The sequence below is a fragment of the Cupressus sempervirens genome, chromosome 9 (assembly GCF_028749045.1).
Source record: "Cupressus sempervirens isolate cs-2001-9-10 chromosome 9, ASM2874904v1, whole genome shotgun sequence".
Classification (NCBI taxonomy): domain Eukaryota; kingdom Viridiplantae; phylum Streptophyta; class Pinopsida; order Cupressales; family Cupressaceae; genus Cupressus; species Cupressus sempervirens.
The window spans coordinates 583,903,641-583,918,318 of NC_143126.1; the positions used below are offsets into that span (position 1 = coordinate 583,903,641).

Here is a 14,678-nt window from a genome sequence, read left to right on the forward strand (position 1 = left end):
CATGTAATTGTTATTTCTGTCCGTGGTTTAATCCTAACACAGAGAGCTACAGTTGATCCTAGTGGCACCTCATAGGCACTAGCAGAGACTAGAGTTGATCCTAGAGGCACCTCACAGGAAGAGGCTATGGCTAATCAATCATCCAAGACCTACCTGAGATGCCTTACTAAGCACCATATTCTAGATTATACTGAGGATGAGGATGAGGACGAGGACGAGGATGAGGATGAGGACTAGAAGCCATAGCTATAGTCTTGTTTTAACTTTTTGTTTAACTTAACATACGATTGGAACGTTTGATGATGACTATTGATGTGATGGATTTCATGGATTTGATATACATTTTGATTGGTCTCATGGATTTTATATATCTATGTTTTCTATTTCCTTCAACTACTATTTAGTAATTTACCTTTGTACTTACGTAATCAATGTATGTTTATGTATGTGATCAAATTAGCTGAAATTTCATGTTGTTATTGTGTCTTTAAGCTTCATTCAATAATGGGTGCATGGAATGTTCTTTAAATCCTAAAAAATCTCTAAATTTCAAGGGTTTTGTCACTTTGCCAAATTCGAGTCCGGTCACGAGTCAAGTTACCCTTACCGAGTCTGAGCCACATTAGTCTCGCTACTTTGATACACTCACGAACCTGAATGGGAAAAAAATTGCCTAAACCTACGAGCCCAAATCCGAATCCATACCCAAACTCGAACCGACAACTTACGAGAAAACCCTTCAATTTTTAGGAAAAAAATAATAAACCCAAAATATAAAAAATTTAAACTATAAAATTATTAAAACCTACTAGAGTTTGTTTGAAAGCGAAAAAAGTATGAAACCCCATTAGAATTTTTTTAATGGAAAAAAGAATGAAAACCCATCAAAAAAATAAAACACTAAAAAAATAAGGAAAACCCATAACAAAATTATAAGGAAATAAGTTATGAAAACTAATCAAAAATTTTAAAAGGGACAAAATTTTGAAAACCTAGAAAAGAAACCATCATGCAGCAACACTAGACTTCAAGTAGTAAAAAGCACATGTGAACAACATGAAACTTACAAAAAGCACATGCAAGAGCATACAACCCTAAAAAATCAGAGACTTTTGCTCAAACTAGGAAATCACGCAATCAAAACCATAGTTCCCAGAATTGCCTAACAATCGCCCAAATCGCGATAAGATTCATGCCTGGCGATTTTTTCTGAATCGTGAATCGCTAGAGCCGATTTTTTTGGGTGAATCGCCGATTCAGGCGATTCATGGTAAAAATCGCCAAAATTTTTGCCATGAATCGACCGCGGCAGCTAGGAAGTTGACTAGAAAATTATTAATCACCAGAATCAATACCGTGAATCGGCCGCGGCAGCTAGGAATTTGACTTGAAGTTGACTTGCATCATCTTGGTGACGTAGTAATTCAGCAAGGAAATGTTGTATCTATAGAGCAGAAAGATATTGATGAAGCAGGAGTAAAAAAAAAAAACGACAACAAATAAAAAATGTTCAAAATGCATAATGGACGATGACCAAGGGAAGGGAAAGACATAATCAGGTAGTAAAACATCACTGGTTGCCAGAAAGAGTGTGGGATCAGAAGAAAATCACAAAAATACTGTGTTCCATGCAGTTTTGTGTGGGTTTCAAAGTGTTAATTTGGTCTTGGCGGTGAGGGCGCTACCCCTCGACCTTGCCCCTAGACCCCCAGTCGCTACGGTTATCAGTCGTGGGAAGTCTGACCAGTTGATAAGACCTGAAGCTGCTGCAGGCATGGAGTGTCTATAGTGGAGAGAACAATAGAGCAAGCCTTTTGAGAGGGGTGATACGCTTTGAAGCACTTGGAGTAGGTGTTGGACGTGAAGCTGTCTTATAATAACTAAGGCAATTGTCTTATAAAAACTCTTTACCCCATGTGGTAAACACAAACTTCCTTGTTTATGTATGTTAAGTTTTAACTTCTATTTGATGATGTTATACTGTGTTTAACTTATATTCAATAAAGGGTGCATGAAATAAGTTTTAAATTGTTAAAATCTCTAAATTTGAAGGGTTTTTTCAAATTTGACAATTCATCGCCGATTCATGGGAAATTCATTGCCGATTCACGATTCGATTCGGCCTTGTCAATTCCAATACGATTCTGATTCTCATTACTTTGATAAAAACCATCAACTAGGTTTGTGATTTTCAGTAAAAACCTTCAAATATGAACCACAAATATTTCATTAAATTTCTTCAACGATTTTTATTTTAGAAATTTGAAAAAACAAATTTTTGGAAAAAAAAATTCAAATCAAAAGAGGCTCAATTTTTTCTTTAAAAATTCACCAACGCTTATGAAATCTCATTGACCTGCTCAAACACCTTGCTATGGTCTATCGATGTTGTATTAAACAAAGGAGATGAAAGCTTTTTATATAGATTTACAAAGACAATGTTAAAGACGAAAAATAGAAACTACCTGTAAACTAAAGAGTAACTAAGATTACCATTAAAGAAAAATTACAATATTCTAATAGCAACAAGCTATGAAAACTATCCAATACTGGTGGAGAAAGAAATCAAGAGAGTGACCTAAAATACTGAGAGAATATGAGAGAGCAATTCAAATGACCATGTTTGTATCAAGAGAAGGAATAATGAATCAAACCATAGTTCAAAATCTCGTTGTTTGCAACTTATCGGCGAGCCAACATATAAAGTTCTTGGCAAATATCAGAGATAAATCAGCAACTTCTCGGGAAAATATCAGGAATTTTAAAATCGACTTAAATTTAATTAGAAATACATTTTTTGCAAAATTCAATAAGGATATGTATCTAATGAGTCTGTAAATGAGTAAAGAAACCAAATGAGCTGATCTAGATATATAAAAATGCAATATGTAACAAAATTGCATCCTCATGTGGCATGTCAATGGTTGGTAACCATATTCAGAGACTATGAACTCTAAAGAAAACTAGAAATAGAAAGTTGCCTTTGTAAAAAAATAAGCAAATACAAATGTCAAGTATAATATGAAACTAATCTACATCTTCCTCTTCCCCTTCTCACTAAAAAGAAAAAGGATTTAGAAAATTACCTATGAATCGGATTTGCTTGAAAAATCTTTTCAAATCTACTTCAAATCCACTTGTGATCGATCTACAACTCTGCCAAAAACTATTTCTCTCCACCAAAACCCTTCTCCTCTTCTCCAAACACTTGATATTGCAAAATAAACAATGAATGGGCAATTCGTTAGGTGTCCCAATTTTACTGTTGTCACCCAAGAGTGGTTAAGTTATTGTGATAAGTTCATGATTTATCGCAGAGAAGTTGCTAACTTATCGACAAGAATTTAAGGTCTTCTCGATCTGGATTTCTCGCCAAAAAACCTTAAGTTTTCTCGTTTACCAATAGTTCTCGCGAGAAGTAGAGATATATGCCACTTCTCAGAGAGATTTTAATCTATGAATCAAACAATGGAATTTAAACATGGCTAAATGATTCTTGACATCAGTCGAAGGTCTAGGAAGGCACTACATTGCCAAAAATAGCTGTAATGTCCTAATAGCCACCTTCAATCTGCAGATTGGTAGACAAATGTATTGTCGCACAGACATCTCCATAGCACACACACATCTTGATCCAAATAGGCCACATGTGGTCAGGAATTCAAACAAGGGAGATTACAGGGCAAGCAAGATAAGATAGAGGCTTAGGTAGAATTTCATTTTTTGGCTAATTATTAGGCATTATGTAACTAAGAATTTCACGAGTTGTAATTTACGACATTAGAGATAAGCAATTTTTGGAACTTATCAAGCTAACATTAATGCCATGGATCAAATTATCACAATATCTGCAATACATCAACTTATCGTGATAACTTTTGCAAGGTGAGAAGTTAAATCATTTTCGTGCCAAAACTTATCGCAAAGAACTTCAAAAAATATTGTAGATATTTTGGGTACTTATTAGCAATAAATCATTGTACTGTTGAAATAACTTTGAAACTTATCGCCTACGGCCTGCTATTTCCAATGAAGGCCTAGAAACAGGCAAAACATAAAGTTTTTGATTTATCCTTCTCGTAATTGCTCTTGACCCACATACAATTAGCCGTGTGCCTAGCCGTAACCGACATTTTCCATAACAATTATTCTTATGTTTCTTGATACGTCCCTAACTAACTGGAATTCATTAAGATGCCTCATAGCATTTACTACTCTCTTTGTTTAACATGATAAAAAGAATTATCAATATCAAACTTGTGATATTATTGTTGAGAAGTCGCAAGGGATTCGTTGATTTTCATTGCTGGCCGTTGATTGATGTTTGTGTCAATTTCTTTTAGGACATGGTCGCCCTCTGTTCCTTGGGGGTTAATGATAACGTCGGCAAGAGTTAATAGACTCTTTTACATGGTATTTGCAATTGATTTAGATTGTCATTTGATATTTTATATTTATCTATATGTTATATTTTTTTTTTTTGCTTTAAATTATATACATTTGTATTATGTTATTCACATATTTAGTGTAAATATATACTTCAATATTGTACTCATTATGTAGATTATATATTATTACATTAATTATTATTATATTAATTATATTTTAATATATATGAGATTGGCAATTATTATTATATTAATTTTATATTTAATTTATTCTTATTTTTATATTAAACTAAATTACTAATCATATATTATTACATTGATTATTATTATATTAATTATATGTGATTTCGTATAGGCAAGAGCCTACAACACAACGGTAAATTGTGAGCCTCTTATCTAGGAGGTCTTGAGTTAGTAAATTATAATAATAAATAATCACATAATTAATTACAACACATAATAATAATTAAACTTGGCTTATGCCTCTTGCTGATGAAAAATAAAAGTGATTTTGTGTCCAATTTGCATTTTTATATATGTATATATATAGACCAGCTTGTTTGGTTTGTTTATTCATTTAGTGACTCATAGATGCATCTCCTTATTGAATTTTGCGACAAAAAAAAAAGGAACTTCTAATTAAATTTAAGCAATTTTTTATGTTCTTGATAAGTTTCCTACTCATCTTCAATACTTCCAATATTTTTTCCTTTTGCCCTTGACAATAAGTTGTCAAAAACAACATTTTGAACTCTGGCAAATGCAATTAGCAAAAGCCTATTTTAACAAGAGGCTCTAAACAGATATTGATATGGAGATCAGCCATTGCTTGTAAATCCACAATCACAACCAATAATGAGAATGCTAGATGGAATTTATAAGCATGCCAAACTATAGGCAAAACACATGGAATTAGGCACTTGGACCACTCAAATCCTATTGGAATGTAGACAAATTTGATTTTTCGAAATCTTGGCCGAAGGATAAACACAACAATTTTGAGTGATAACTGTAAATAAGTCATTACTTCATTAAAGAAAGGACACGCGCCTAAGAATCCTAATTTATCTTCCTTAAGATTGAAAGTTGTGCAGAACAAACATTGGAAGGAATTTTGAAACTTTTCGTGCCAAAATACACCATTTTTCTGAATTTGCTTTTTACAGAGTCTGAAGCACATAAGCAAGTGTTAATTTGTTTTTGGGAATTTCAACCAATTTGATATTTAACATTAGTATTCATTTGTTAAATAAACATTTTATTCATGTATTCAGGCTTCAAATATAAGATTTTTCTTTAATATAAAAGCATATTGGAAAGCATATTGGAAGTTACCGAGTGGCACATGTAACTCAACTATTATAAGAAAAAGTTTTCAATAGTATTTCCAAAGACAACCTTTTATAATCTTCATGACAAATGCATCTTGGATAATTTACTTATTGTTTTCGCTGCCATTAATTTTGTTTTAGAGAAATTAATGACAACTTTTTGAACATTAAATTAGTGTTTTCCCATTTTCACTTCTTTAGGTTTTAAAGGTTTTTATTTAACTTCTATTATTTCCTTTGGAAATCAAATATTTTTGAGCTCAATTATAAATTTTAAGTTGGGGCTTTAAGGGTCATTACATGTCTTATAATTAATATATCGTGCAATATACTATTATAAAGCCTTGGAATACATTAAATTGAAGTTTTTAGATGTTAATGCATATCAGTAGTATGAAATATAATTGTGATTAGAAGTTGAAGCCCCCAAATGCAACTTGTGGGACCTTTTTGCATTGTTACATGTTTCATTATATATGATTTATAGTATTAAACATTGAAAAAGCCCCAAAATATATAAAAAGCAAACCTTTTGAAGCATATTCATATGTTGTTACTTGTATAAAGTATGCAATTCCCAACTCCCCGATGATTTAATCATCGAATGTTTTAAATAACATTATACATTACTTCGCATGTAATGTAAAATAGAAACAAAAAAGGAAATCCTCAACCTCAAAATCACTGAGCTTGAAAATGTCAAGTTAAACTCGAAAATGTTGGAATATAGAATGTTGGGCATTAAAGTCACGAACTTATAAAAGCCAATTTTATGGTTTCGAATATTCTGTTTGGCCTTTCTTTTCCTTCATTTATCCGTGAGTCCACATTTTTTTCTTTCGAGTTTCAAAGTCCAGGCATACTGTTTTTCTCCTTTATCTGTTTCTTATCATTCTGAATTAGAGATTAGTGGTCGTTTTTTAATAAATCGTGGTCATTTTTGTAAATTTATGGTCATTTTTGCTTCGTTGGTCATTTCAATAATACTTCATTTTTTCTGTACATTAGAATTTTAGGTGTCAGCTTATTAAATTAGTTTTTGTTTCTTCGTTTGTGCGTTTTTTAAGTATATTTGAGGGCTTTCTGCCTATCCCAATCCTCCAAAAAAATTATCAAAATATTTACAAAGTTTCAATGTGATCAATATTTCATGCATTGAAGATTTCCATATTTACAATGCAGTCATGTTTATGGCAAATGAGATATCCAAATTTCTGTGAAAACACAAACGAATTTCTTCTCAATGTTGATTCTTTGCCGACCACATCCTCAAATACACTTTCATTTGCAAAAGGAATACAAATATACTTACAGTCCATAGTATTTTTCCCAATTGTTACGATATTTGTAAACAAAAATATAACTTTTGTCCAAAAATAAAAACTACCTACTTCCATTACATGTAAAGTGCAGTGCAATCATGGTTGAAAATCCCATTTGTATATTTGTACATTATGCATTTCACGAGTTTTATACCCATTGCATATACCATTACATGCCATAATATGAAATCATTGCATAAAAACCAGACTGCATTTGTTTCAGACATACCTTGTCCCCAAATCAGGATTTTTAATACTTTTTTTATATGTACTGGTACATGTAATATTGTGCAAGTACCTCTAAAATCTCCATACCCATAATATGCATTTTGGGAATTTTCACATCCACTGCATGTTTTGTTACATATAGTCCCATGCATAATCGCATTTGAAAACCTTGATGGTAACCAAGTTTACTCTTCGAAAGTGCAATTACAAGATCAATCAGGGAATTTTGTCATGATTACAAGTTGAACTACACATGCAACCTTAAGTGTTGTTAGTTCACAAACCCTGATTTCACTTAAAATCTTTTGTTTTTCCTTTGTAATAGGAATGTGATTTGCCCTATCCTGGATGAAGATTTAGTAATTAATTAATAAGATTATAATTACAAAATGAATAGTTAATAGTAATTAAATTGAAATATAATAATAATAATTTATTATTATAATAATTACAAAGATAACAAAAAATATTATATTAGTAAATTATGATGATAAATAATATAAATAAAGACTGATATCAACAATATAATATTGAACAAATTAAATACTAACGTTAACAATACAATATTTGATCAATTTAATAAACAATTACTAGCCTTAATATTATTAGACAATTATAAATAAATGGATTATTAAGAAGATAGTGATAGTCACTATTATACATATACCTGTAAACCAACTAATAATCACCATATAAAAAGATATTAACATTCATATTACAAAGAATAATATACATGAGATTATATTGGATCAATACAGACAACGAACGGATGTAACGATTTAATGTGTAGTGTGTCGCATATTTTAGGATGAGCGTTGGAATTGAAAAGGGCATAGAGGAAATTCCACAACTCTATTATGTGCAGCGAATAGTATATGGTAGACAGAGAAATTGAATATATCGAACAGGGAGAAATACAATCAATTATATATCCAAACAGTTTATAAGAGGAAAACTTCAGCAATAATGATATATACAGTCAGAAATTACATTGAATAGGAGACGAGATATAGATAAAGGAACAGCATAGCATATATAAAAACAATATTTAATCAGATATGGATAAACTCATTATAAATATTCCCATTCCTCCATTCATACGCAGCCAGTCAACCTTTCGTGAGCAGTCAGTATCGATCTTGAAACCAAATCAGAAGAAGAGGACACAGTCAACATTTAAAAAGATATACAGTTATCTTTCATAATCCAAAATTCTGGAATAAGACATGATAAAAGGGAAGTATAAGGGCATCTGTTAAGAATCATTTTTATTATACATAGAAAAGCTATATACATTCATATGTAATTACAATTTATATATATGAATAGTGGTTAATCAGAATTTCTAATTGTATAAATATATTTGTTAACATATATATATATATATATAAGAATAATATTTTAAATCTGTTGTATGTATTTGAAATATACATTCAAATGTTTTATAATATATTTCTAAAAGATCTAACATATCTAATTACTAGTAGTTATAAATTACATCTATCTATTAGTAACAATAAAATCAGAATTTTATATATATAATGTTCTTAATATAATTTGATTTTAATGCATAATGTCTTATGGTAATCATTTGGAATTGGCATTCTTTTAGGAGGGAAAATTACAAGTTATCATTACCAAGTGCAATCCAAATCCTAATTGGGAATTTCAGGGTAACTAATGTAAATTCTGAATCAGGGACATTACAGTGGTATCAGAGCATGATCTTGTCATCCTATGGCAAAAATTTCAAAACAAGGAGATGCGAAGTCTTCCTTTGAAATTGAAGTATCAATGTATGCTATTACAAATGTCAAGAAATATGCCTAGCCTTATTAAGGACACGCTAGTGTATGATGAGTTCATGTTACGATCAAGAAGCATACAAATATTACCATAGTAGTGGGCAGTCAATAGAGCTTTGAAGATGTTCACCATAGCCACGCCAACAATCTAGAAAATCGGTAATGTATAGATGTGTATACCTTATAAATTTATTTTGATTATTATTAATACAGGGAAAGAGTGGCAATTAAGGGAGAACCGCTAAGGGCACCCTATTGCTAGCACCTTTCCAAGGCTACAATTGAGGGAGAATAGCGAGTGCACCCTATTACAGTAGTACATTACAAAGAACTGCAACAAGGGCACCCTATTGCAGAAGAGACCTAGGCTGCAATTAAGGGAGAATCGGTGAGAGCACCCTATTACAATGGCATGTTAGGGAGAACCACTACAAGGGCACCCTATTGCTGTGTGATCAAGGGAGAACCGCTAGAGCACCCTATTGCAGAAGAGATTCAAGCTACAATTAAGGGAGAAATGTGAAGGGTGTCCCATTATAGCAATAGTTAAAGGAGAACCATGTAAGGATGCACCCTACTATGACATAAGTGAGGGAGAAATGCTAAGGGCGCCCTATTGCAAAAGTAGTTGAGATAGAACTGCCAAGACCACCCTATTGCGGTGCTAGTTAAGGGAGAACTGCTAGTAGGGCAGCCTACTACACTGTGGTTATGGGAGAACTACTAGGGCACCCTACTACATAGCAGTGTCCTTAGAATGAGATAAAGTCTCTCCTAAGGATTAAATAGAGATGGATAATCCTAAAGCGATATCCATAAAGGCCTAGGATAAGAAAAAAGTCTCTCCTAAGGATTATAAAGAGGAATAGTTCTAAAGGGATATCTATAGAGGCCTTGGGTGAGATAAAGGCTTTCCCTAAGAATTATAGATGCATGCAAAAGACTATCCATAAGATTTGGGAAGAGATAAAATCCCTACCAATATTATAAGGATTAGTGATCAAGATTTGTCATGGGGTCAAGACAATGCATAGCAAGAACCAAAAAATGCTACAAGAAAGTTCTCTTTTTTAAGTTTTTCTTAAATTGAATAGTATGATAAAATATTTCTAAGTTGATGAGTTTATATTTATGAATGTATTATAGTTTAATTGTCATTTCAGGATCAAAGTTACGTCAAAGGACCTAATTGCTTGAGGACAAGCAATTTGAGGGAGGGCAGACAGTGATGTTTCCTAACCTAAATGAAGATTTAGTAATTAATTAATAAGATTATAATTGCAAAATAAACAATTAATAGTAATTAAATTGAAATATAATAATAATTTTGTATTATAATAATTACAAAGATAACAACACAATGGTAAATTGTGAGCCTTTCATGTGGGAGGTCTTGGGTTCAAATCTGCTCAAGCTTAAAACATACTAATAATTAATGTCAACAAATAATAATAAATAATCTAGGCTTCAGCCCATTACCTATCAAATATCTATATATATGTATATGTATATGTGTGTGTAATTAAACAAATTAAATACTAATGTTAACAATACAATATTTGATCAATTTAATAAACAATTACTAGTCTTAATATTTTAAGACAATTATAAATAAATGGATTATTAAAAAAATAGTGATAGTCACTATTATACATATACCGATAAACCAACTAATAATCTCCATATAAAAGATATTAACATTCATTTTACAAAGAATAATATAGATGAGATTATATTGGATCAATACAGAAAACTAAGGGGTGCGACGATTTATGGCATAGCGTGATGCATATTTTAGGATGGGCATTCGAATTGAAAAGGGCATAGAGGAAATTCCAAAATTCTATTGTGTGCAGCGAATAGTATATGACAGACACAGAAAATTAAATAGACTGAACAGGGAGAAATACAATCAATTATACATCCAAACAGTTTATAATAGGCAGACTTCAGCGATAATGATATATACAGTCAGAAATTACATTGAATAGGATAGTGAGCTTTAGTTGGAGAACAGATAGGAGACAAGATATAGATAAAGGACCAGCATAGCATATATATAAACAATATTTAATCAGCTATGGATATGACTCATTATGTATATTCCCAGTCCTCCATTCATACGCAGCCAGTCAACCTTTCGTGAGCAGCCAATATCGATCTTGAAAGAAAACCAGAAGAAGAGGACACAATCAACATTAAAATGGATGTACAGTTAGCTTTTGTAATCCAAAATTCTGGAATAAGACATGATATGAAAGGGAAGTATAAGGGCATCTGTTAAGAATCATTTTTATTATACATAGAAAAGTTATATACATTCATACATAATTACAAGTTAATTATATAAATAGTGGTTAATCAGAATTTCTAATTGTATAAATATATTTAGTTAACTATATATATATATATATATATATATATATATATATTGTAAATCTGTAGTATATAGTTGACATATACATTCGAATGTTCTATAATATTCTAAAAGATCTAATATTTCTAATTACTAGTAGTTATAAATTACATATATCTAATAGTAAAAATAAAATCAGAATTTTATATATATATAATGTTCTTCATATAATTTGATTTAAATGCATAACGTCTTCTGCTAATCATTTGGAATTGGCATTCTTTTACGAGGGAACATTACAAGTTATCATTACCAAATGCAATCCAAATCCTAATTGGGAATTTTGGGGTAAATCGTGTAAATTCCAAATCAGGGACATTACAAGGAACTTTTTTTTCCCAATTGCATAAACTTTTCCAAGTTGAACTACACTTGCACCTTCACCTGCAGTGCACTCCAAACTCCTCAAATTATATGTATAGCCAACAAAAAGAAACTTTTTCACTTCAGCCTTGTTTACACACACGATCTACCAAGTTTCAAAATCAAAGTATGAATTTCATGGAGAACGACATGGAACTAACATCAAAACATTTTGACCTTAAAAATGTTTTGGTCTTATCTCACGGCTACGGATGCTCAACCAATGTCAGCACAGTCAACCACCACGCCTGAGAAAAAGATGAAATTCAAGTTTCATAAATACTAGAATGCTTTCAAGAATGATTCCAAGCAGGTGGTAGCGCATCAATAAGCGGGATCATGAACAATATTCAGTCATGGGTTAGAATACAGAGGTCAAAATGTTATTTTTTGCAGATGTTCTCACCCATGTACTGATTTGAAGATTTCAAGCACTAGTAATCTAGCGACATTAGGACCACTCTTATGTTACTAAAAATTGTCGGTATACTGAAGGTTATTCTTTCATCTAATCTTAAGTTTATCAGGTTTATTGCTCCAACTGATACTTTGCAAGTAAATTACGTCAATTAAGGATTATGTTGTGAAGGTAACATCTATTCTGAAATAAGAGAACAGGATGAATGTAATGCTCTATATTAGCTTAGTGCAAATAAAAGTAGTTAATTGACTTGTTGATTCAAGTAGCGATAAGATAGGGAAGCCTTACCTTAATTAGGAGAGACCATGCCTCACATACTGTGGTTTGAACCATTGTTTTGCTATTGATCCTTTGAACTGTCAGTTGCGAAATATCCGCTTAACACTTATACGAAGATTTTCATAAAATGGGAGCTGTGAATATCAGACTGCAGCTCACTGCACTTAAGGCAGGCCAACATTTCACTCATTTGCCCTAACTCACAGAATTCAACCTCAGTTGATGCAATTCAGTTAATATGATACTAGCTTATAAGTACAATGCCATATTATATTTGAATATTCTGCATCTCTGACTATTTTCCATTTATTCTATACAGCAATCAGAAAACATGTTTCTCACTTGAGTATGAACTTCTTTCTTTACAAGTTGACATCAGAAACAAAACGGGATGTATAACAAGCGAGTAAGCAGGAAACAAAATTGTACTCTATGGCAATAAGATCATACAAAACAGGCAATTATCCCAAATCTTTTGATCTAGTTAAAAAGAAGAGATCAATTGGGAATAGAACAGCACATTAGTGTTTCCCTTGTGCTGAGGTATAGATAAATCATAAATCAACATAAAAAAGCCCATACAGGTGCATTTGTTGAATACAAAATTAAAATACCTCGATAGATTCCTCATTTCTTTTTCTGCCCATGTTTTCACCATTTTCCTTGGATTATGCTTGCAATACCCATGCCTGAAACGAAAGTCTCCTTGAACATATCTTTCTCTATCTCTGGAATACCAAAATATAACTCAGCAAGAATTACAACATATTTCTAATCAATAACATTAGAATGACTTCATTTCTATAATTTCAAATTTCAATATAGTTAATAACTTCACACAGCACAACCAGTAATGTTGGCAGAAAAAATAGGTTTTTCTTCAACATCTGAGACATTACTACATCCATTGGCAGTAGGGGGGATAAGTGGCATCCCAACGGATGCCATATTAAATTAACCACGCATAAGAGCAGTGGTCAAAGGAATACAGGTTGCCTGAGGTTAGTCAACAAGACTGCACAGTTTTTTTATAATCTCAGCAAGTCAATAACCCATTCAATCTACAATCATGTCTTGCGATGATAAATGTCCAATATACCATCTTCTTGATTCATCTTTTTTAAATTTTTAATGCATTAACATCGTGATTAATGTCTAGTGATCTGATTGTATGCAAATCTTGTGCAATCCCTGCAAAGGTATCATATCCCAAATGAATGTATTAGCAGTTTCATAGATGTACAAGGGTGAAATTAAACAGCCCATAACTGACTCTCAGGCCTTCCAATCTTGAACTTCATTCACAATTTGATCAATCAGATAGTGATATGTCATATAAAGGACGGGCACTATTCTAAATACTATATCATTCCTTTACAATATGACTGATCAAATCCTTCTCTAGAAGCTTACATACAAACCATTAACTTTTTATTTTTCCTTCACTTAAATGTGGTCCACCACACAAAGGAAACTGAATTGCTTGTATACACTCGTAAATGATACATTCCAAAACATTTAATTAACAAATCACTATTGCAAATTAAAACTAGCAGTAATATGTGATGTATGATTCCAAATGTTATGAGAACAAACACTCTCCCAAGGTAAGTGAAAATATTTTCTTTTGAAGGCCAGACATGATACCTAACATAGTAAAGAAATCCTGCAAATTTCATTGACTAGAAATTCAATATTGATATGAAAATATTAACATATCTATACTTCCCCTCATATGAAAACCTCCCTTTCCTAGAAACCTCAGTGCTCAAGATATCTTATAATGTCAATAAACAGAAGCACTACAAGAGCATCAACTGTTACAAATTATATCAAACTTCTAGTATCCATCTCTATAACTTATGGTTCAAATATCAGGCACTTGAAAGAAATCCAGCATCTACACAATTACAGTGACCCAAAAGGTCATCTGGACCAGGATGCATTTCTCTCTTTCCACCATCTAATTTCTGGCTGTCCAATAACCCTAACCAGAAAATCACTACAAAAACAAAATCCCTCAATAAAATTGATGCATAAAAAATCAACATTTAATCATAAAAATAGTTTAGAAGTAACAAACTTATAAGGGTTATTCTTCATCCAAAATATGCTTTTTAAGTTT

The 14,678-nt window shown here is 31.8% G+C and overlaps 1 protein-coding gene across 1 annotated transcript in view; it reads right to left on the bottom strand.

The window, feature by feature from the left end:
* Positions 1-14,678, bottom strand: part of LOC149540025 (uncharacterized) — a 145,821-nt gene that overhangs the window by 29,399 nt on the left and 101,744 nt on the right. Inside the window, exon 5 of the mRNA XM_089801208.1 lies at positions 13,168-13,281. Coding sequence (XP_089657334.1) covers positions 13,168-13,281 — 114 coding nt within the window. The remainder of the gene's footprint in view (positions 1-13,167; positions 13,282-14,678) is intronic.